We start from the raw sequence: 24,802 nt of genomic DNA, 5'->3' as shown, positions 1-24,802 counted from the left end.
ATCGCGATAGGCTACAATCTGACCTTTATCAAAGTCGGAAACGTGATGGTACGCATTTCTCCTCCTTACACGAGGCATGACAACAACGTTTCACCAGGGAACGCCGGTCAACTGCTGTCTGTGTATGAGAAATCAGTTAGAAACGTTCCTCGTGTCAGCACGTTGTAGGTGTCACCACCACCGCCAACCTTGTGTGAATGCTCTGAAAAGCTAATCATTTGCATATCACAGCATCTCCTTCCTGTCGGTTAAATTTCGCATCTGTAGCACGTCACCTTTGTGGTGTAGCAATTTTAATGACCGGTAGTGTACCTTCTATCAAAAGAATATGATTTTGTTTAAGAGACACTCTTGGTAACAGTCATTATGCTTGAAGTGCTAAAATCAAGTTTCATTTGCAGTCTTTCATTTACTTTACTAGCTGACTTGGAATACTATTTCAAACTAGCTATATGCTCATGCTTTGCAATGGAAGTTAAAGAAGGGCCTTTGCATATCACTGCTGTTTAGAGTTCTGTGCCTCAGCTGGTAAAAACAGAACCCTTGTATGATCACTTTGTCAATAGACACAAATAAAGCACATCAAAAGAAGCAAAGCAATTTCATTAAGTTTTTAATACACAAAGAAAAATCAGTAAATTTGTATATATAGCCAAGTAAATTCAATGTTAGTTTGTTTTCATAAAGATAAGATTACTGTGCGTAATTCTGTCATTGATGTTAAAAAAACAATGTCATCTGTTGGTTCTTTGGTGTGCTAAAAAGCTAACAGTGCTGTCTGGTGTACTACACCATCAGTAAGGTAAACATCCAAACTACTAAGCTGAGCAAATTCCTAAAACTTTAAATTATATCTTTATTGTTTTATTTTTCCTTTTTTGTTATCTGACTTAGATGAAATAAAGCCATTTTGTTGCCTCAAGCTCTGCTCAAGTTGCCTGTGAAAATCCCATAAATATTCACTGAGTGGTTTTGGAGATTAGCATGTTCAAACAGACAAAAATTGCAGTTTTACAGTTTTACTCTTCTGAATCGCAAATATTACTAATGTGTCTTAAAATCAATATTCTTAAAACTTCTTTTCACTCGTTTCATAACAGAAAGATGCTTTAATAAATTACAGGGGTCCCCCAGTGATAGTTCGTCTTGGTGAACTGAATCTGAAACGTGATGATGATGGAGCACACCCTGTGGATTATCGCATTGTAGATATTGTGCGCCATCCTGAATATAAACCACCAAGCAAATACAATGACATTGCTCTGTTGCGTCTTAGTGACCGTGTGCATTTCAACAAGTTTCTACGACCTGCTTGTCTCTACACACATGACACTTTCTCAGTCAACAAGACAGTTGCAACTGGTTGGGGTAGAATAGATTATGGTAAGTAAATAAGTAAAAAAGCAATAAATTTAAAAAAATACACACTATCATAAAAATATGAGATTAAAAATAATTTAGCAGTTAATGTGGATAACTCACACACAATGCACTTATAATGAATTGCTCTGCATAATACTTGAAAAAGTATTACTTGGAAAAGTAACCATTTGTCATTTAATTCACAAGCACAAGAAGTTCCAAAACCCCATAAAAAAGTATTCTAAAAGATACCTGGAAGAACAAAGCTCATCTAATCGTGCTACAGAGTGACAGAAATATATGCACCAATGTCCACAAGCTAATTTTGAAACCAACAGGACTGCTTTCCTTGTAGAAATTCAATGAATATCATTTATGACAGCTTAACATAGTTAAGTTTTATGGCAACACATATGCATGTGATATTCACATTACATGAGAGATTTTCAAGAGTGTTTTAGCTAACGAATGTGAACCCCAGATGTGTTACAGAGCTTGAATAAGGTACTCTCACATTTCTTATGCTTTTATGTGTTTGATTTAACAATAGGTTGAATAATAATGCTGTACAAGCTGTGTACAAGTTGGAGAGTGATAATCATTGTTTCATATCAAGAGTGAAGTTCAGAAAGGCAGTGAAATGTCCCCGCCACTGTTCATCACCATCATGGATGGTATAATAAAGAACATCAAGAAATGTTTTGATTAACTTAATGCAGTTGCCTTTTGCTGATGATGTCATGATCTGGGGTGAAAAAAAAAGAGGAAGTTCAGACCCGACTCACTGATGGAAATCTCAGTTCCAGGGGTACAACCTTCACAGACCAAAACAGTGGTGATGGCAGTCAGCAGGGATGGGCACCCCACAAGTGTGAAACTAGGAGACCACCACATAACATCTGTGGATAATTAGTTTTCCATACCTCAACAGTATAAATGCCAAGGATAATTTGATTCAATCAGAGATTACCAACAGAGTGCAAAAGGGTGCTGAATTTGACCAACAAGTGAGAATGTTTTTATTGGTATGACGAGATCCATAAAAAGCAAAATTATGTATTTTCAACAGCTTCTTTTACTAATATTGGTCTATGGCATTGAAGCATGCACCAAGAGAGTCAAATGGTTTTCCATAGATCCACTATTCAGAGGACCTAGATGGATAAGTTAAGGAATATGGAGGTGAGAAAGAAAGTTGAAATTAAAACATCCCTTTTAGACTAAATGAGCACATCCGTACTGTGGTGGTGTGGGCGTGTAGTGGAGCCTACAAGAAAAACCCAAATAAATATGGAAAGAGAGGTGGAATGAAAATGTCCTGTTGGAAGTCCCAGAACCCACTGGCTGGACATGATCAAAGAAGACCTCATTGCCACAGGAAGGGCCTTGGATGATATTTCCCATGACACATTGTACATAGTCTGAAGGAAATGGAAGAGGCTCATTAACAGTACCCCCAAAACTGGAACTGAATGACAATGGATGAATAATGTCCACATTTACAAATTTGTATTGCATACTTTGGCAGCCATGCTAGTACAACCAATAACTGATGTCTCCTCTTGTCATTAGATCCATTCCTTAAGTTAAAAATACTGTTAAATTCTTCAAATTTGTATTGTTACTTTTCATCTAGACTGACTGGCATACTGTCTACTGGTAAAGATGATGATAAATGCTACACAGGGAATGAAAGTATGAATGTTCTCGTCTCCAGATTTTTTTATGTTCAGTAGCATCATTGAATGAGGATCTTGTACATGGGTTCCTATACTTCATATGCCCTGTTATACCATAAAGTCTCTGATATATTTTGAAACACATTGTCCAAAAAGCAATTAGTTTCATTACTGAGAAAAGTAGCACCAATGCATAAAGTCTAACATTTGACAAACTAATGATTTTATCATCTCTCATTCCCTGTGGCTGTACTGGAAACACATACACAAAACTTTACAAAGAGTATTATCTATAGGTTGATTGTTTATGTGACATCTTGGAATACCATGTGTTGGACTATATTAGACTGTAGGATGCCATGGTTCAACACATTTACAAAACAATCATACATATCTTTCATTTTGTAGCTGTCTCTTGAAATTTCAGATGAATTCTCTGCATCATCTGACGGCATATGAATCTTAAATGTGGAGGGTACTGTTCTACCGTAGCATAAAAATTTACATCTATATCCAAATTCATGTTCTGCAAACCATCTTACAGTCTCTGGTGGGATCTACAGAATGTGATAAATGAATTAATTAGCCCATCAAAAAGGATGACATTTAGGGATAAAGAACAAGTGAATTTATATATTAACAGACAGAAGCAGTTATTAAATATCAGGTTTCTATCACATCTCCCTTTTTTATATACAACTGTAACAAAAATCCAAATACATAATAAAGAAATTAAGTTGCTGGTCCTTTATATGAATATAATGTTGGAATTGCAAATATATTATACCTGCTATCAATTACATTGTGTTTACTCAGGCTAGATTTTAACACAGTTCAATGCATAGGGAATATACTACTGTGAAAAAAATCTGCGCCTCTGTTTTACGTTAAACAACTCCTGTTTATCTCTTATTTGATAATATCTACATGATGACAATTTGTTTAGCAACAGCTCCTCTGTTAATTATACCTGGAAAGATCCCCAGATGGAGAAATAATACTCAAGAGTCAATCAAATGAGGGTTTCATGAGCTACCTCCTTCGTGAATGTGTTGTATTTCCTTGGGATGCTTATGGCATGTCTGTGTGGCCTCTTGTCTTTTTTAGAAATACTTTTATGTTGTCTCTCCACCTTACATCAAACCAGATTTATATGTCTAGGAATTTTACATTTGCAAATATTTCCAATAAGTGATTACTGCTGGTGTAGTTTCTGCATGTTGACATACTATACACTCCTGGAAATGGAAAAAAGAACACATTGACACCGGTGTGTCAGACCCACCATACTTGCTCCGGACACTGCGAGAGGGCTGTACAAGCAATGATCACACGCACGGCACAGCGGACACACCAGGAACCGCGGTGTTGGCCGTCGAATGGCGCTAGCTGCGCAGCATTTGTGCACCGCCGCCGTCAGTGTCAGCCAGTTTGCCGTGGCATACGGAGCTCCATCGCAGTCTTCAACACTGGTAGCGTGCCGCGACAGCGTGGACGTGAACCGTATGTGCAGTTGACGGACTTTGAGCGAGGGCGTATAGTGGGCATGCGGGAGGCCGGGTGGACGTACCGCCGAATTGCTCAACACGTGGGGCGTGAGGTCTCCACAGTACATCGATGTTGTCGCCAGTGGTCGGCGGAAGGTGCACGTGCCCGTCGACCTGGGACCGGTCCGCAGCGACACACGGATGCACGCCAAGACCGTAGGATCCTACGCAGTGCCGTAGGGGACCGCACCGCCACTTCCCAGCAAATTAGGGACACTGTTGCTCCTGGGGTATCGGCGAGGACCATTCGCAACCATCTCCATGAAGCTGGGCTACGGTCCCGCACACCGTTAGGCCGTCTTCCGCTCACGCCCCAACATCGTGCAGCCCGCCTCCAGTGGTGTCGCGACAGGCGTGAATGGAGGGACGAATGGAGACGTGTCGTCTTCAGCGATGAGAGTCGCTTCTGCCTTGGTGCCAATGATGGTCGTATGCGTGTTTGGCGCTGTGCAGGTGAGCGCCACAATCAGGACTGCACACGACCGAGGCACACAGGGCCAACACCCGGCATCATGGTGTGGGGAGCGATCTCCTACACTGGCCGTACACTACTGGTGATCGTCGAGGGGACACTGAATAGTGCACGGTACATCCAAACCGTCATCGAACCCATCGTTCTACCATTCCTAGACCGGCAAGGGAACTTGCTGTTCCAACAGGACAATGCACGTCCGCATGTATCCCGTGCCACCCAACGTGCTCTAGAAGGTGTAAGTCAACTACCCTGGCCAGAAAGATCTCCGGATCTGTCCCCCACTGAGCATGTTTGGGACTGGATGAAGCGTCGTCTCACGCAGTCTGCACGTCCAGCACGAACGCTGGTCCAACTGAGGCGCCAGGTGGAAATGGCATGGCAAGCCGTTCCACAGGACTACATCCAGCATCTCTACGATCGTCTCCATGGGAGAATAGCAGCCTGCTTTGCTGCGAAAGGTGGATATACACTGTACTAGTGCCGACATTGTGCATGCTCTGTTGCCTGTGTCTATGTGCCTGTGGTTCTGTCAGTGTGATCATGTGATGTATCTGACCCCAGGAATGTGTCAATAAAGTTTCCCCTTCCTGGGACAATGAATTCACGGTGTTCTTATTTCAATTTCCAGGAGTGTACATTACATCTGTTTGTGTTGAGAGTCAGTTGTAAGTTCCTGAATCAAGCATTGGTCCTCTGTAGGTCTTCCTGTATTTTGCTACAATTTTCTTTCTTGGAACCTCCCTGTCTACAACAGAACAGCTTTGTGGAGTTTCTGATGTTACATTTACAAGACTGTTAAAATTGGACAAAGCTCCAGGGCCCAACAGAATCTCTATCAGATTCTGTAACAGACTTGCAACTGAGCTAGCCCTTCTTTCAACCATAATGTTCTGCAGATGCCTCAAACAAAAAAACCATGTGCAGTGGTGGGAAGAGAGCACATATACCACTCATCCTGTTGACAGCAGAAGTGAGACACAAAAGTACTGTCCAATATCAGTGACATCAATTTGTTGTAGAATCTTATAATACAGGGTGTCTGGGCTAAACATATAATAATATAAACTGCAATAACTTGAGAAGTAATTGATGATACATTTCTAAAGTATCATAACTCAAAATATTTATTTACACACCTAATATACCTTGAGATGCAAGCCATTAGTGGCGCAACAGACATCTAACCTGTATTCCACTGCTCTCGAAGTGTTTTGCAGTATTTTAGGTGTAACATGTTCAATAGCTGCACAAATGTGATGGTGTCGATCTGGTACACTTGATTCTTGATAACACCACACAGCAGAAAAAGAAAAATAAAGTGGTGCAATGTCTAGGCTTCTAGGCCATGAACTACCTATGCCAATCCAGCAATATGGGAGTTCATGATGCAAGAAATCCCTCACAGTGTTCACCAAATGGCATGGTGCACCATTCTGCTGAAAGATCATCTCATGAGGAAGGTGTGGCACAGCATAAAGCTCCAATATGTCTATTTGTATTGCTGCATTAACTGTAGGCTATGTGAAGAAGAATGGAACTACAACTCTGTTCTTCAACAATTCACACCACACATTGACTTTTGGGGGAGTCTGGTTTGCACTCTACCACTACTTGGGGGGAGGGGTTCAGTTCCCCACGTGTGGCAATTGTGAGTGTGTACCGTACCGGAAGTGTAGAATGTAGTGTCGTCCAATAAACAGACAAAATCAAGGAATGGCTCATTTTCATCCATTTTCACCAGAATTATCTTCATGAATGCCTACTATTATGGCCTGTCCTCGGGCTATATTTTGTGACAAAGCTGCAGTTTGTATGCCTGTAGACACAACCTCTTCTGGATGACATGTACTGTCAAATGGGCTAACTGTCTACGTGCTTGTCACATTGACTTACAAGGGCTCCACTGGAAGGATGTACAGCTTAATTCAATAGTAACTTCTGGTACTGTGTGCTTGGCAAGGTGGCCTAACATCGAAAGCAAACACTGAGTTTGCCAAAGTTGCTTGTCACATTACTTGATTTTTACATAACTGGGAAAATCATCAGTTGGTCTCAGTCCATACTCTCATTGGAAACACTGTTGTTCCAGTGTAACAGACTTTAGCTCCAAGAAAGAAAGCACACCAAATATCTTCTGCTGTGGAGTACACAAGGCTACTGACATTCATTTATGTGAACAAAGCAGTTACATGCATGCACACACTGTACCATCTGCCACAAGCAAACACAGAAACATTGAGAGTTACCATACTTGTAGGAGGAAACCAACAATAAGTATCTCAATTAGGTCTCAAGTTGTTATATTTTACATTATTAAATGTTTACTAAGTCATCCTGTCTGTTCTGAGATCAAATCTAATGAGGTATCTTTAATAGAATGACCTCCTCCATGCCAACCAGCAAGGATCCTGAAAATATCAATAATATCCAACCAAACTTATGCTTTTCTCACATGACATCCTGAAAGCCACAGTTCAAGGCAGTTGGATAGAAGCAGAATTTCTTGTCTTCCAGAAATCGTTTGACTCCATAGCACACGTGCACTGATTATTGAGAGAATAATTGTATGGAGTATGTACCTTGTATAGATCCCCTAATAAATGGCTTCGAAGACTGTTCTCAGGTCAGGAGGAGATAACGCATACTACTTATAGTAACAGCATCCCCCTTAATGCACCATGGTGTCCAAACCAATTTTCAGGTTGATGACTGCTATTCTACTATGTAAGTTTATGCAAATCTCAGTAATAAAACACTACAACAATAATTGAAATTAATATTGATGCAAACTAGTAAAGTATTTGCTTGGAAGAATATTCATGATAGCTTAAATCTGATTACTGGATCACAATCTAAAGTTGAACCTTTGCCTTGATTTTACTCTACATTTCATGGGCATCTGATACCAGACATCATTTCAACCGAAGTGCAACATGGTTAGAAGCACTCAACAGAGAGCAGAGTTCTACATTGTTATTATTGTGTCAAGCCTTTGAAAGTTAGATATCATTTGTTTACTGTTTGCTAGTCCATTTTACAGTGTTAATCTACAAACATACCTAGTTATAGCTATCTTCTTTGGATACAGAAACTGCTATTGTCTTCACACATACATGATATTTAATAATATAAGAATCTTTCTGATTTTTTTACCTGTCAATGGGAATAAAGTAAAAAATCATACCTAAAATGCCTTACTGTCAGATTTTTTGTACCTTGCAGCTGAAAAACCAAGTGAAACTTTGCTGAAAGTGGTTCTTGATATAATAGATAACAAAGTGTGCAACAACTTATGGCAAAGTGGTGTCAAGATCAGTTCTCTGCCTCGTGGAATAGCTCCTTCAATGATGTGCGCTGGTGTCCTTTCAGGAGGCAAAGACACTTGTCAGGTATGGTACTAGAATATGTTTTACAACTGCATGTGAGAATCTTCAGAATCATGTAATCTTTTATGTTTAATTTATGTAATAAATCTTCTGCATCTATAGCTACACTCTGCAGACCACCATTAGATGCATGGCAGAGGGTACATCCCAGTGTACCACTAACTAGGATTTCTTCTAGTTCCATTCATGTATGGAGTGTGGGAAGAATGATTGTTTGAATGTCTCTGTGCTTGCAGTAATTATTCTAATCTTATCCTCACAATCCATATGTGAGTAATATGTGGGGGATTGTAGTATATTCCAAGAGTCATCATTTAAGGCTGATTCTTGAAACTTTGTTAACAGTCTTTCTTGGGATAGTTTACGTCTATCTTCAAGAGTCTACCAGTTCATTTCCTTCAGAATCTTTGTGACACTCTCCCATGGGTCAAACAAACCAGTGACCATTTGTGCTGCCCTTCTCTGTATACATTCAATATCCCCTGTTAATGCAACACACTTGAGCATTATTCTAGAGCTGGTCCCAAGAGTGATTTGTAAGTAATCTCCTCCGTAGACTGATTGCAATTACCCAGTTATTCTACCAATAAACCAAAGTCTACCACCCGCTTTACCTACAACTGTGCCTATGTGACCATTTTGTTTCATAGCCCTACAAAATGTTACACCCAGGTATTAGTACGAGTTGGCAGATTCCAACACTGACCCATTGGTATTATTGTCAGAGGATACTATGTTTTTTCATTTTGCAAAGTGCAAAGTTTTACATTTCTGAACATTTGAAGCAAGTTTGCAATCTTTGGACAAAGATCTGCTGGAATATTTATGCAGCAGCTTCTTTCAGATAGTACCTCATCACAGACAACTGCATCATCTACAAAAAGTCTGAGGTACTATTAATATTGTCTGTAAGGTCATTAATATACAACATGAACAGTAAGGTTCCCAACAACCTTACCTGGGGCACACCTGAACTTAATTCTACAGCTGACGATGACTCTCCATCCAAGGTAACCAACATATAAATGAACAGAAAATGCATGATAGGTAACGACTCCCTCCTACACATATCTTTAGACTTTTTGTTCAATGAGTGAACAAATTATCACTTAGTTACTATTTCATGTAGTCATCTGCAAAAAGTTTTATTGTGTACTATCTAAGTAGATGAAAAAAGAACCCTTCTTCCAGGTACCATAAAACACAGGTATAAGTAAAGGGCAATGCCAATACTAACTTCCAGAATCAGAAAGTTCTCTATCTGATGAGGCAGTGAGGAAAGAGGAGGAGGGGGTGGGGGTGAGAGGGGAACAAAACTACTCATGGATTTGCTGGTAAATATCCTGGTACCCCTTAAATACATTTCTGGCCATTGAAATTGCATCACCGTGAAACAACATGTAACAAATGTCACGTGTACTCTATGCCTGGATATGCAGATAAGCTACATCTACATTTTAGTGCAACCACATAAGATAGGTAGGAGTAACACTGCCTACATTCTGTACATAAGGAAGGATTACACAGCAGGTTTCTCATTTTGAAATTTCATTTAAATGCTGGTTGTTTATGAGAGGAATGCATTATGCCTCAAGCAAGAAGGAGAAACACGTACTATCATGTGTTGGAATTCGAATTTATCAGCAGCAGGATTGTGGTCTATCAAGACTGCTGTTTATTGATTCACAATATTACTTGTGTTGGACAGGGTGCAACAACTATCAGGTAAATATGGAATTGTGGGTTCAAGAGGGCCACACTTAACACTAAAGTGGGATGTCAGTAGCCCCACCTGAGAGAACAATGACATCTGGAGTACCTTGGACTGTTAGCACAGTGAGCACTGCTGCACTTCTCTCAACACAGTGGGAGATAGATGCCCAATGACAACACCACAATAGGAGTGGCACCTCATCACCTTTTCAGACAAGTCTCAGTTCTGTGTACAGAATTACAAGAGACAAAACTATCTGTGGAGATTCTAAGAAGAACTAGTATTGCTAGATAGTGTTATCATATAGACCTGGCACCTAGCATCTGGTGTGATGACACAGAGAGTTGCTGAGTACACAGCACAATCATCTCTGGTTTGCACAGCTGTTAATTTACACAACAGGTGTTACTTTTCTGAAGTATTAAGGCTGCCGCCTATCTGAAAAGTCTCTTTGATGTTGTCTTTCAACAAATTAACATAACACTCCATTTTGCCCATACTTTTCTGATCTACCCTGATACAGAGAATGTTTGGCTGTGGCCCTGGCCATCACATTCTTCAGATTTCTCTCCCACTGAAAACATGTAGTTATGGGTTGCTGAGAGACTGGCATGCCATCACTGGCCAGCCACTATGACTGATGAACTCCGATATAAAGCTGAAACAACATGGAATGAATATCTGTGTCTGTAATCCAAGCTTAGTTCAGCTCATTGCCCAGTTGAGTTAGAGCCATTGTTTCTAACATATGCGACATCTCCATTTAGTAAATTTTACACCCTGTACGCCTCCAGATAATATAGAAATTTAATCATGTATTCTTCCTACTTACACTGTATATGCACAAGTGAAATTTCATTATTTCTTAGCCTTCCTGGTACATCAGTTTTAATGTCCAGCAGCATACTTGTACCATTTTTCTAAAAATGTATGTCTTCTTCCCTAATGGTTCTTCAGTGCACATCTTTCTTGACATTAGCAAATCATTTAGCATATGGATTGCCTTTTCTGCGGGTCTTGCTAAATGATTAATGATTCTCTTACAAGGTTTACTGTTGTCAGTTCTTGAGATTTTTCCAAAAAAGTTAATACCTTGTTTTGTATAATGTTTAATATTCTGCCACATGTAAGTGTAGTAATTAGTCTCTGTACAGTTAGCATGTATCATCTTTTTTTCTTGGTCCACAAGTTATTCCTGGAATCTTTTGCTCCTTTTTCTCTATCTCTTCAATATCTTTTGATGTTGCTAATGCCAGATATTCTGAAGCACACAAGGGATAAGATTTGATCACTGACTGGTAATATCTTAGTGTTATTTTAGTTTAAATTGCTGTTTTATTGAAGGTATTCCTCATTAGGAGGAAAGCTAGCTCAGCTTTTCTGACTCTTCCACAGTTTTCACTTTTGTGTACTCCATGCAGTTGTATGATATCATGAAGATACTAGAACTGGACAATCTTATCTACGGTTCCAAACATGAAAACAGATTTCATGCTTTTCTTGTCATTCATAATATACTTTGCCTTCCCAAATAATATCTGTAGACCTCTTTTTAATGCTATCTCCTCTGACTATTAACTTGTGTGATGAACTATTCAGCATCTTTTGATAATTATACAAGATTAAAACTTCCTGCATCCTATCTAATTTTGCCTGTAATATGTTATTCTTCAGGAATATTTTCTCCAATCTTTCATGACCTTATCCATAAAACTGTTGAAAAGTAATGGAGATATGCAGTTCCTTCATCTGAAGCCTATTTGTATTTCAGATCATTCCAAAATCTCACCTTTGAATTTAACTTTTGTAATCATGTATGTAACAATTTATTTTATTAACAGTAAGTCCCTTTATCTATAACTATTTCATAAAGTACATGCCTGTCACTAAAATCACAAGCTTTCAAGTCAACAAATGCAGCAATGTATTTCTTACATCTAGCAGTTCCATCCTCCAGTAATGGTTTGAGAGTCTAGATCTGTTCTACATAAGATCATCCTTTCCGAAAATCAAACACACATTGATTGACTGATTATATAGTTTGCTTCTTTCTCTGGTAACAACAATGCCATTGAAACAGTCTTGCATATCCCTATTAGAGAGAGATACTCTGTTGTTGTTATGGTCTTCAGTCCAGAGACTGGTTTGATGCAGCTCTCCATGTTAATCTATCCTGTGCAAGCCTCTTCATCTCCGAATAAGTGCTGCAACCTACCTCCTCCTGAATCTGCTTTCTTTATTCATCTCTTGGTCTCCCTCTATGATTTTTATCACCCACTGCTTCCCTCCAATAGTAAATTGGTGATCCCTTTGTGATGTTCGCCTGCTTTATTTCTTCATTGATAGTCCTTGGTGTCAATATACTGCATTGTTATACTGGCTGGAAAATGGGGGGTGAAAATTCAACACTGACTACTGTAAATGATGTAGCTGACAGTTGCGTTTCACAGTTCTTTACTTGCACTGTTCACAACCCCCCCCCCCCCCCCCCCCCAATTTTACACAATTATATGGCCAGTTCACCATTGGTAAATGTTGAAAAGCCTCATTAATAGGTTACAGGTAACATCAGCATACTGCTTCAGTAGTTTGCTGTTGAATATCTATGAGCAGTAAAAACCTAACCACACAATTCACAGTTCTTGCAGAATAATATGGTGCATGTGACACTATTTGTCAAATTAACTAAACAGACATTGTCATTAATTGTTCTAACACATGGCCTATTTGTGTTACACTTATTCCACTGTTAAGTTGATGCATTGTTGTTAATCTAACTAATACATAATTCCTGCTTGAAAATCGCGTATGGACTGACTGTCTCAGGACCAAAAATCAGTCCTTTATATATCCTCACCATAATAGGCATTGAAACTATACATGTGCAATATTTAAGTTACAGAAATTACAATTAAAACATAACTTATTCAATTAACTGAATATATTGAAAAATTCCTTCTCTTTAACAGTTCCTTCTACCACAAGGCTTAGGCTGAATTATTTGTTTAAATAATGAAATTACCAGATATAGTTATACAAACAATACTTTTGACAAACCTGGTAATTATTCTGGAATTAATTAAGGACTGGCTTTGCTAATATGTTTTTGAATAGAACCAAATAAATATTTTGAGAATCCTAGTAGTTTTTCTTCCAAAAGTTTACAATTAGTACACAATCTATATTTGTTTATAAGTCAACAATAGAATTTAAGTCAGGAAAAAATTACTGATTTCATCCTACAACAAAAGTATTAACTAGGAATGGTCCAAATAAATTAGGAAATTAATTTACACAAAACTAAGCACAAAATTAGACCCGACGCTACATTCCTTAAGACTGAGGGCCAACCTTTCTCTTTTGTGGTAATGCAGATTATGCTCATGCATGTTAATGGTAATCAGGCAAAAATGAATTTAAGGAGGCAGATGGTAAAACAAGCGAGATCCCAGCTTGTTTTGTCACGTTACCCCCTCACTGGATTGACCAGATATATATTGCAAACAGCTATCTAGGCAATTCAATCACCACAAATGACCCCAAAATGTGGGTTTAACATTCTACACACAAAAGAATATTACATAAGAAATCTGCTTATCAAAAATTACAGTAAATATGTTTTCTCAAATTTCTACTTATATGAGCTGGCCATATGAAAATCCCCATACAAAATATTTACATATAGTGTATATCCACAAATTATATTGTTAATAAAAGTAGGCATCTTCATCATTAGTGATGTCTTTTCCAGATAAAGAAAGATTAAATTCTAAGATACATATTACTTTACACAAATCCTGTCTTGCTTCAAAGAATAAATGATCTTGGGTTGCAAAACCTAAAAAATTGCACTGTGACCTGCAGTTCATTTTCAGACAGAAAATTTCACTTTTTCAATGTTTAGTATTTTGCACAAGTACTTTCTCTCTTTTAATGAGCACTAACATATTTTCTCATCAAGTCATCCATGTTTTCACCAAGTCCAAGTGGCAGTTAGTAAGGACATGCACTGCTATCAGTTCCCTTGGAGGTGGTTCTCCTTCGCCACAGTCTCAAACTGGTTAACATTGAAAGATTTGGGTTTTTTTTCCATTTGCAAAATCACTAAAATGCCAAGTCCTGTTTTGAAATTCGCGCCATTTATGGACACATATCACCTCAATGTCCAAAATAAGTACATTACCTCTAGCAAAAACTCAAGATGTGCAGTAGGCTGGATTTACTAATCATTACATTATGAAAAAGGAATAGAGTAACGATCGCATAACTTAATTACTACTCAAATCAAAATTAAGGGGATGGAAGTTTACCAAATCATTGTTCTCCAACTCTGAGTACTACTCTCATTCAACCAGAAAATTTAATAATCACAAAATGTTACCGAATAGTTGACCTGTCAGAATATTCATGTCACTCTTGCACCACAGTTATCAGTTAATCAGCAAAATTACTTTTCTTCATTCCAGTATTACCATTTTAAGCTCATAATTCCTCAGAACACAAATAGAAGTTTTCAGATAACCTATAGATCTGATAATGCAGCATTATATGACTTGTACCTCACTAAAATATTGCTCTTTTTGTTAAGCTGCACAATATACAATACCCAATGCTGGCTAGTTCAAAAATAGATCATCAATATTGTTACATCACATTTGTTTGTATGCAGTTATCTTTTTCATTACTCAATCATGTCTGTCAACTCCATTATTTCTTACCTCATTAGCTAGTGGAGTGCATTCTCTAAAAATATTCCTACTGCGGAAACAGGTTCCCCAACCATTAAGCCCCCAACATTATTCATTATTTTATTATTTCTTTATTGCTTCATTATCTACTAAATAAACACCTGCTCTACTTACCTAATTCAAAATTGATTCTACTGAAAAACACTCCACAGTAACAGATCCTTAGGCTAAGGCAAACTTAACATCCATTACTGACCAGACAAAATCACTTAGAAAAACTATTATTTCACTGTAGTCCATCAAATTGCTTGAGATTCTAGCATGAAGGGCAACATACATACAAATCTTGCTTATTCTTTCCACACACATTACTCCAGGCAACTATGTTTGAATTTCTATTGCCCTAATGTTAGAAGAGGCTGTACCATGACGCACTTCTACAGGTAGTTAGTTATCTCCATATAGTGATTGCACTTAACACAAACACTTCTATTATACCACAATTGATATTAAGACCTAGTATTCAAGAGAGTTTTTACTACATATTGCCTCTGCTGCTACACCAAATTATTCTAATCTCACACTTGAGCTGATTACTTCAGATGTTAATTATAGTTTTCAGATGTTAATTATAGTTTTCAGATAGTCTGCACCTTCTCCTCCACGTATGCTGACACTTTTCATTTTCTATTTACCTTACATGTTTGTTTGGCAGAGATTCTTTAACTATGACACCAATTTATTTTCATCATATTTCATAAAACCAGAACAAACACAGTATCACATAGATTTTTACCAAATACCACTGCTGTTTCCTTTTTTTTATATTGCCTTTTCTTCCATCCTCTTATGATTCCATTACGTATCACTAACATAACATAATGTATATAGATAACACTGGAGAAACCTTTTCTAAAATATTCCTATACTAAAGTATCCTGCTGTAAAAAATCACATGAAATTTGAAGATAGAATATTTCTGATTCACTTATAAATTACAGATAGGAGAAGAGTTTTACTGCCTCAGGAAACATGAAAAATGAGACAGATCGTTTGGGTAAGCATTATCACTACATAATTGAAGCTAACACAGAATGTTGAACCCACCACTTGGTACTTTCACAAGAAATGAGTCCCAAATATTATCAATGCTGAGATTCTGAATCAGCAAGAAATTGCACTCCAACAGCTGTCATGCCAATTCCACAGTTAATAGTACATCTCGTTTCACACTCTTTGAAAAGTTACCAGTAGCAACAATAATTTTTATTCCAGAAACAATTATGACTACTGTATTCTTAATAGATTCAAAAAATGTCTGTGAAACACTATTCAAATCACTACCATCTACATCATACCCCACTACAAGCCACCTAATGGTGTGGGGCGGAAGGTACTTTTGGTACGACTACCTGATCGCTCCAAACCTGTTCCACTCATGAACAGTGCGTGGGAAGAATGATTGTTGGTAAGCTTCTCCATTGGCTCTAATTTCTCGAATTTTTTCCTCATGGTCAATATGTGAGATGTATGTGGGGAGAAGTAAAATGTTGTATGACTCCTCCTGAAAAGTGCTGTTCCGAAATTTCAATAGTAAATCTCTCCATGATGCACAACGCATCTCTTGTAATGTCTGCCAGTGGAGTTTGTTTAGCATCTCCATAATGCTCTCTTGCCAGCTAAACAATCCTGTGATGAAATGTGCCACTCTTCGTTGGATATTCTGTATCTCCTCTATCAGTCCTACTGATTGAGATTCTAGCCTGAGGGGTAACATACATACAAATCTTTCTTATTCTTTCCACGCACATTATTACGGGCAACTATGTTTAAAGTTTTATTTCCTTAATGTTAGAAGAGGTTCCATACCAGACTGTTAATCACATTGACAATGAATGCAGGATTCGAGCCTATCACAGTACTGAAGAGGACTTCCTGCTAGCAACTCCATATGCAGTGTGCTGGATTTAAGGACTGGATATTCAGTTGTAAAGCCAAACTTAAGTTCCTTGTGTGCAAATATGTACATATGTATATGTAATTTGATTTTATGATATGTCTGTATTAGTCATAAGCTAAATAAATAAATCAGTCCTACCTGATAGTGATCCCAGATAGATGAACAATACTCAAGAATAGGGTGAACAAGTGCCTTATAAGCCACTTCTTTCATGGATGAGTTACATTTCCTTAAGATTCTTCTGATGAATGTGAGTCTGGTATCTGCTTTTCCCACTATTTGTTTTATGTGGTCATTCCTCTCAAGGTCGCTCTATATAGTTATGATTAAATATTTTATGGCAGACGCTGTCTCCAGCTGTTTGTCATCAATAGTGTAGCTGTACAGTAGTGGATTTCTTTTCCTACGTATGCGCAGTATGTTACATTTTTTATGTTCAGGGTCAGTGGCTAGAGCCAACACCATTCATCAATTTTCTGCAGGTCATTCTGCAAATTCTTACTATCTTCTGGTGTTGCTGCTTTGGTGTAGACAACTGCATCATCTGTGATAGCCTTAAACAGCATTTGGCACTTTCTACTAGATCGTTTGTATATATCGTAAAACAGCAATGGTCCTATCTCACTTCCCTGTGGCACTCCGGATATTATGTATACATCTGTCAATTTTGTTCCATTAAGAATGACGTGTTGAGTTCTGTCTGCTAGAATGTCTTGAATCCAATCGCAAGTCTGCTCAGATACACTGTAATCTCATATGAAACAGCAATGCGGGACAGTGTCAAATGCCTTACTAAAATCAAGGAACATGGCATCAATCTAAGTGCTGGTGTCCACTGTGCTGTGGACCTCATGGAGGAACACAGCGAGCTGAATTTTGCAGGATCCATGTTTGCGAAATCCATGTTGAGTTTTACAGGGGAGATGTTAATTTTCCTAAAACGTCATAGTTCTTGAGCTTAAAACGTTTCCCAGAATTCTATAACAGACTGTCGTCAACGATATAGATCTATAATTGTGTGGATCTGTCTTACCGCCTTTCTTAAAAATGGGAATGACTTACATTTTTTTACAGTCATTAGGTACTTTTCATTGCTCAAGCTATCTACAATAAATTACTGCTAGAAGAGCAGCAAATTCTTTTGCAAAATCTTTACACAATCTTATAGGTATCTCGTCTGGTCCTGATGCCTTTCCATTACTAAGTGACTATAGCTGCTTTTCAATTCTGCAATGAGTTATCTCAGTATCTGCCATTTTGATGTTTATATGATGATTTAAAGGAGGTCCAGTGTTACAATCTTCCATGGTGAAACAACTTCAGGAGACCGAACTCAGTATTTTGGCCTTCTCTCTGATATCTTCCATTTCAGTTGCTGAGAGAATGACTAGATGATTTTGGTTCAAATGGCTCTGAGCACTATGGGGCTCAACTGCTGTGGTCATAAGTCCCCTACAACTTAGAACTACTTAAACCTAACTAACCTAAGGACATCACACACATCCATGCCCGAGGCAGGATTTGAACCTGCGACCGTAGCGCCTTTAACCGCTCGGCCACTCCAGCCGGCACTAGATGATTTTGACCCACTTACTGATTTTACATATGACCAAAATCTCTTAGGGTTTTTACTCATGTCGGTTGTCAGCATCTTGCTTTCAAAATCATTGAGTGCTTCACTCATTGCTCTCCTTACACTCATTTTCACTTCGTTCAGCATTTGTTTGTCAGCTAGGTTTTTACTTCTCTTGAATCTGTGGTGAAGTGCTCTTTGTTTACGTAGCACTTTTCTAACACAGCTATTAAACCATGGTGGATCTTTCCCATCCCTTAAAAACCTTACTCAGAAAATACTTGTCTAAGGTATATTCAATGATGCCTTTGAATTTTTTTCCACTTGCTCTCCACATCTTCATCCTCATCACCAAATATTTGATGCTGGCTGCTGAGGTTTTCTGAAATTTGTATTGTGTCACCCTTCTTGAGGAAACATTCCTTGCAGGACCCGTTGTCATAGATGCTGTCACAGCCTTGATCACTGATACCTTCCTCTACGTTGACTGACTCGATAAGGTCAGGTCTGTTTGTTGCCAGGAGGTCTAAGATGTTACCCTCATGAGTTGGTTCTCTAACTATCTGCTCAAGGTAATTTTTGGACAAGACATCCAGAACAATGCCACACAAATCCCTGTCTCTGGCACCAGTTTTGGTGGCATAACACTCGCAATCTATATCTGGCAAGTTTAAATCACCCCCTATTAACTATCCCATTTTGATTTAAATTGGTCATGGATGTTAACATATGCTGCTGATCCAAACTTCGTCACGTGTTTTAAAGATAAAGCTTTTCCCAAATAATATGGCATAACATTATTGTTTGCTTACATGGTTGTCGATTTAAGAGATATGCAGTAAAATTTACTGCTTCTTCCCACAATTTATGAGACAAGTCTACACTAAATATCACAGTGTGCGCATATTCAGCCATGGACATGTTTTCTCACTCTGTTTCACATTATAGATGCACTTACATCCGGTTGCCCTACAGTTGTATGGCAATGGTACCAGACTTGTTTTCTCATGTACTACTCCATTCTGTGAGAAATAATTTTTAAATTGCTTATTTGTGAAACCAGTCCCATTGCCACTTCTCAGTCCTATGGGTTTGTTTCTCATTTGTCTTTCAATCAGTCTGAAATTCCAAAAAATTTGGGAAAGCATCACGTTTACTTTTTAAGAAATACAAGAATCTGTACTGAGTGCAGTCATCCTTGAAAATTATGTACAAATTTGCACCACCATGAGATGTATAGTCTTCATGTTGAGTTTGGCTAAAATTTTTCTGCACTCACATTTAAAATGTCTTCCTTTCAACAGTAATAATAGCTAAAGAAGGTTTGTTATTCTTTGAGTTGAACTTATTTGTTTTATCCACATTGACTGCTGCAAATTCTGCTGACTTTTCATCACATTGTACAAGTGTTTGTTTCTCTCTCAGTATCCTTGACATCAAATTATCAAACATTCATTGATTTTCAGCACACCAGTCCCAAGCAATGGGAAAAGTTCCAAATTTTGTTGGCAGATTTCTCAAATTTTTAGCCACTTTGTCAACTTCTGTAACTGGTTCACCTATATCAGCTGAGGCTTGTACCAAACACTCAACTTGAGTGATGTGTTGTACAATTTTGTCTGTTGATGACATTCTGTAATCAAAAAACTTCTGCTTCAAGGCCTTTTTATTAATTGCAGATTGCTGTTCTTGGATATTCTTTAGTCTGACCTACATTTCAGCTGCATTTGTCGAATTCCATCGCAGTAGACAGAATGAGCATCGGCTTCGCATTTAAATTGTTCCATGCTATTTGCCTCTCCAACTTCATTTGGCATTGGTTTCCACTCCACGAGATCAAGAACCTTTTCAGCAGGAAAAATAATTTGCAGCTGATATTTCCACAAGTAGAAATTCTTACCATAAAATTGCTGGAATCTATATTTTTTCAATTTCTGCATCTACATTTAAAGCTGAATGTGAACCGAACTTACAGTACTCAGTTAAAAATGGCAAAAAAGGTTTTTCACAAAAGACCAATGAAATAAGACAGTTATAGTACCCGAGTGTCAAAATTTAAGCATCATGGTTCACTCGAATAAGGCTTTGATCACATGCAATGAATTCACAAAACATATGTATACCGTGGCCTGGGCTCATGACATGGTGTCTGTAATTATGTTTTACATAAAATCACAGAGTGCAATTAACTCAGAGTCAAATAACAAGTCATTCTTTTTATTAGAGCCAGAATTGACAACAGTACCTACTACAATAAAGAAAACCAAAGATATATTTTTATAACATCACAAAACATGGCTGTACACAGATGAACATACATCTCTGGTACACTTACTTTACAAATATCGAAAACAAATCTATCAAGAACACTCAATATAACAAGTTCACTCTTGTTAACAATAACAGTATGCATTTCCATCAGCCTGTTGATTTTGATTAAGTCTGGTGGTGTTGAATCCAAGTTCTGTTGTATGCACTATGCAGCAAGTCTGTTTTATCAATGAAAGTTGACCAACTGGTCGAGAGAGTTGATCTTTAATGCTTAGAGTGAGCTGTCAGCTTTATTATTAAGTTCTACTGTATTTTTCTGGAAATGGATAAGATTGTTTCACCATATCAGAATTTTTGTTTCATGTAATAAGATTACCAGTTAAGTTACCAAACTTGCTTCAATAACATCACAGTAAAATCAATTAAATAACACTAAAATGTGTTCCTAACATGTTTTTTGAGTTATTAATGCCACAATTGTGATGAATTTATTAATTTTTTTTCTATTTTACAGGGTGATTCTGGTGGGCCAATTCAAATATCCAGCAATAGAAATCATTGTGTGTATTACGTTATTGGAGTGACATCATTTGGGAAATACTGTGCTGGAAAAAATTCACCAGGAGTCTATACACGTGTTTCTTACTTTGTTCCATGGATTGAGAGCATTGTGTGGCCAGATGGTTAGCTCACAGAGTCATTACCAATCTGTGATATACTTTGAATCTCTGGAGCTTACATAAGAGCAAATTTCTTACATTAAAAACTTTTTATGCTTTGTGTTTTATAAATAACAGCAGAGATACTTCAAGTTTTAACATCTGTGTCCTCTGCTTTTGCTCCAAGCAGAAACTTTCCACAGGGATAAGTAGTTTGAAAATGTATGTTATCTGATGCCAGCCATATTATCAAAGGATGTGATGACAGCTTTATCACCAATCACTTCAGTTGTCTGAAGTACAAAGTTTTAAGTAGTTGATGGTATATGTTGGTTCACAACACATGGTGATAATCAGTGGACAATGATTTGGATATTTATTTCAAGATTTTCAGTTTTCTTGCTTCTTTTTCAGCATGGAAATGTAATTTTATCTTACTGTTACTTGCTTTAGTGTGATAAAAGACTGTCAAAACCTGCAAATTACTTTGCATGTATTGGGCACACTCAGGAATAAAATTTTAAGATCAATCAAATTCTTACCTTTTCCCCCATGAACTTCATAGAGCACTCACTGTGATTTAGTTGCTTCTTTGTTCATATTTTCATAGTATTTTTTGTGATGAATTTTGTTTTTAAATGAAGGGATTTACAGGGGCTTCGTCAACATTTCCTCTGTCAAGCTGACATCAGGAATGTCTCATCTGTCAACTGATTACTTTACTGCTTCATCGAAATTTACTGCTGTCACAGGTCTAACACTCAGATATTTAACCAGAAAGTTATAAAAATGAAATCGCCATGGATGCTATGAAGCACTTTCATAAGAAAATATGAAGTGACCTTAATGTATACAAAAGATTCACATTTAAATTTAGATATAACTAGGGATCCTTTTTATCTGTGATGTTTAATGTTGACTAAAAACTTAAATAGCAAATTTTATGACTTGCAGATTAAAGATTTTGCAGCTTTCTCTCTCTCCTAAGAATATCTGAAATAAACTCACCAGTTTTAATGTATGTGATGCCCAACCTTGCTGCTGCTCCTCACTTCTTAGTACTAAAAGGTTATAGACAACAAGTGAAAATGTTGTAATTCTTAAACAGAGTTAGACTTATTTATCCCAAATCTTTATAAATATGAATACAGTAGGTAAAATTACCATCATGTATTCGTAGTTGAAAGTTATTGTCCACAAGTTTTATGATGAAAACCAGAAAACAAGAAATGTTTACGTGACACATGCATATAATGCACCCAATTATACTTAGATAATGTGTAGATATTTTATATCATCAAGAAAGTATCTGCCATAAGGACTTACTGAATTCTATTTTTTTTTCACTTCAAACCAATAATAATATATTATAATTAACAATATCTGGTGACATGTCATAGACACAGCCTAAGAGAAATAGAAAATGAGATGGTAATGACGTCATAGACATGAACTACCTTAGTTCAGTATTTATGAAGTTTTAGTAACTTTGTAAGTCAGGCTCGTCCAAACTGTGCCCCTGGGGCGCTATCGCCTGCGGCCAAGCGAATTCATATGCTGCTGCAGTGGCCGTGCGGACCGCCCGAACGCCAGCCGATAGATATATTTGTTCGCCCGTTTTCCCTTGGGGCAGAGGACGTCTCACAAATGCTTTAACTAGAGCTGATTGACCTACAGTGCCATATCCACCTGAAGGACCGCTTTCTTATGTGTAAAACTTTGGATGACTTTTACAGCTGTCTTCCACGAGAGAAATATCCTCTTTTGCACAAGCACACGACCAAAGTTCTCTCACTGTTTGGTTCCACGTATATTTGTGAGCGCTTTTTCTCTCTTTTAAAGCTTGCTAAAACTAAGAACCGTTCATTCCTTGGCGATAAAAATTTGCCCAATTCTTTGAAGTTAACTAGCAGTCTCACAGAATATTGTACCAAGCCTAGACAAAATCGTTTCCTCGAAAAAGAAAAACGTGTAAAATGTTAATTGTCTTCTTTAACAACGTTGCCTGTAAGAATTAAAGAGCTTTATAACCTTAATTCTATTTTAATAAGTTTTCAAACTTGACCAGTTAAAATTTATTACGTACAAAACAGCAAACTAAGGATCCGATTTCTAAACTCTGAAAATGGATATAAAAAATTGTAGCACGAAGTATAACAAAAAATACTTACTAGTAACTACTAACAGAATGAGACTCTATATCCCTTCATAAAATTAATTCTAAAATAGAATACTTTGTTTACGTTGGATCTGACCACGGGACAGTCCAGCGCAGAGCAGTGCTGTGCGCTCTCTCTCTCTCTCTCTCACTCCTATGCTATGGCGACACTAGCGACACACGGTTGCAGACGGGGCGCTGAACTACACTGTCTTGCGCCCGCATGGCGCGGGCACGCCCTCCGGGCGCAAGTCTTGGATGAGCCTGTTGTAAGTGATACAACAGTACAGTACCAAAAGAAATAGGAAATGAGATTATGATTATGCCATAAACTTTAAGTATTCTACTGCAAGTGATACAACTGTACAATATGAAAAGGATAAAAGATACATCCCCTGCACAGTTCATTAGATATGATTATCATGTAGAGAAAAGTTAAATGATAACTGTGTTTGTACAATAAAAAAGAAAATAAATAATGTAGTACCACAAAGCTTATTGTATTACAACTCTCAGTATTCCTACAGAATGAAACTTGAGTTTTTGTTCACGTTATAAAATAGGATACTACAGTATAGTACAGTACGACATGGCATGAAGTACATATCTATCATATTTGGTTTGCCTATCAGTCATATATTAAACATTCACTGGTGATAAAGGTAAAAATTAACAGAACTTTCATCTATTATGGATGTGGAGCACTGTGACTGTGATGAATAAAGATTTCACAAATAACTGCAACCAGTCACCTTTATTTTACTTTCATCTATTTAAAATGACTCATTAATGCTTCACACTTCCTTACTTTATATGACACTTAAATCAAATATGTGACAGCATTATACTTGCGTTAATTTAAATTACCTTTAAGGTGTGAAATCCATGGCGGATTTACATACAGGCCCACTAGACACGGGCCTAGAGGTGGCCTCTTAAGGGGGAGGGGGGGCATTTTTTGCTCTGTACTCATTTTAACCTCTTAAGTTTTAAAATAACTGTGCTTACAAATGACAAAAAATTTTAAAATTGTTAAACAACATGCTAGTTTAAATAAGCCTTAAGAATGAAATTCGACAATACAAGCTCGAAAATATACATAGGTTACTTGGTGATTGAATGGGAATTTAACATTGGGTTTCTCTCTGGTATCATCTTCATGATTGTTCAAAATATTTTGAAGTAAGCTGTTAGGACAATGTACAATACAATGTTTGAAACATTATTATTCCGAGAATGTTGTCGGCTTCTACTTAACCTTACCATATTTTCCCTGTGAAAATACAGGGACCCTTGAAAAGCTGTGATAAACTAATCAGAAGTTTCGTAA

General features: G+C 37.5%; 1 protein-coding gene across 1 annotated transcript in view; it reads left to right on the top strand.

The window, feature by feature from the left end:
- The window catches only part of LOC124794917 (serine protease snake-like), a 271,581-nt gene extending 249,739 nt beyond the window's left edge, over positions 1-21,842 (top strand). The window contains exons 6-8 of the mRNA XM_047258621.1: positions 1,124-1,383; positions 8,286-8,452; positions 21,170-21,842. Coding sequence (XP_047114577.1) covers positions 1,124-1,383; positions 8,286-8,452; positions 21,170-21,343 — 601 coding nt within the window. The 3' untranslated portion in view covers positions 21,344-21,842. The remainder of the gene's footprint in view (positions 1-1,123; positions 1,384-8,285; positions 8,453-21,169) is intronic.
- The last annotated feature ends 2,960 nt before the right edge of the window (positions 21,843-24,802 follow it).

The sequence above is a fragment of the Schistocerca piceifrons genome, chromosome 4, assembly GCF_021461385.2.
Source record: "Schistocerca piceifrons isolate TAMUIC-IGC-003096 chromosome 4, iqSchPice1.1, whole genome shotgun sequence".
In the NCBI taxonomy this organism is placed as follows: Eukaryota; Metazoa; Arthropoda; class Insecta; order Orthoptera; family Acrididae; genus Schistocerca; species Schistocerca piceifrons.
This window is presented reverse-complemented; position numbering and strand designations above follow the sequence as displayed.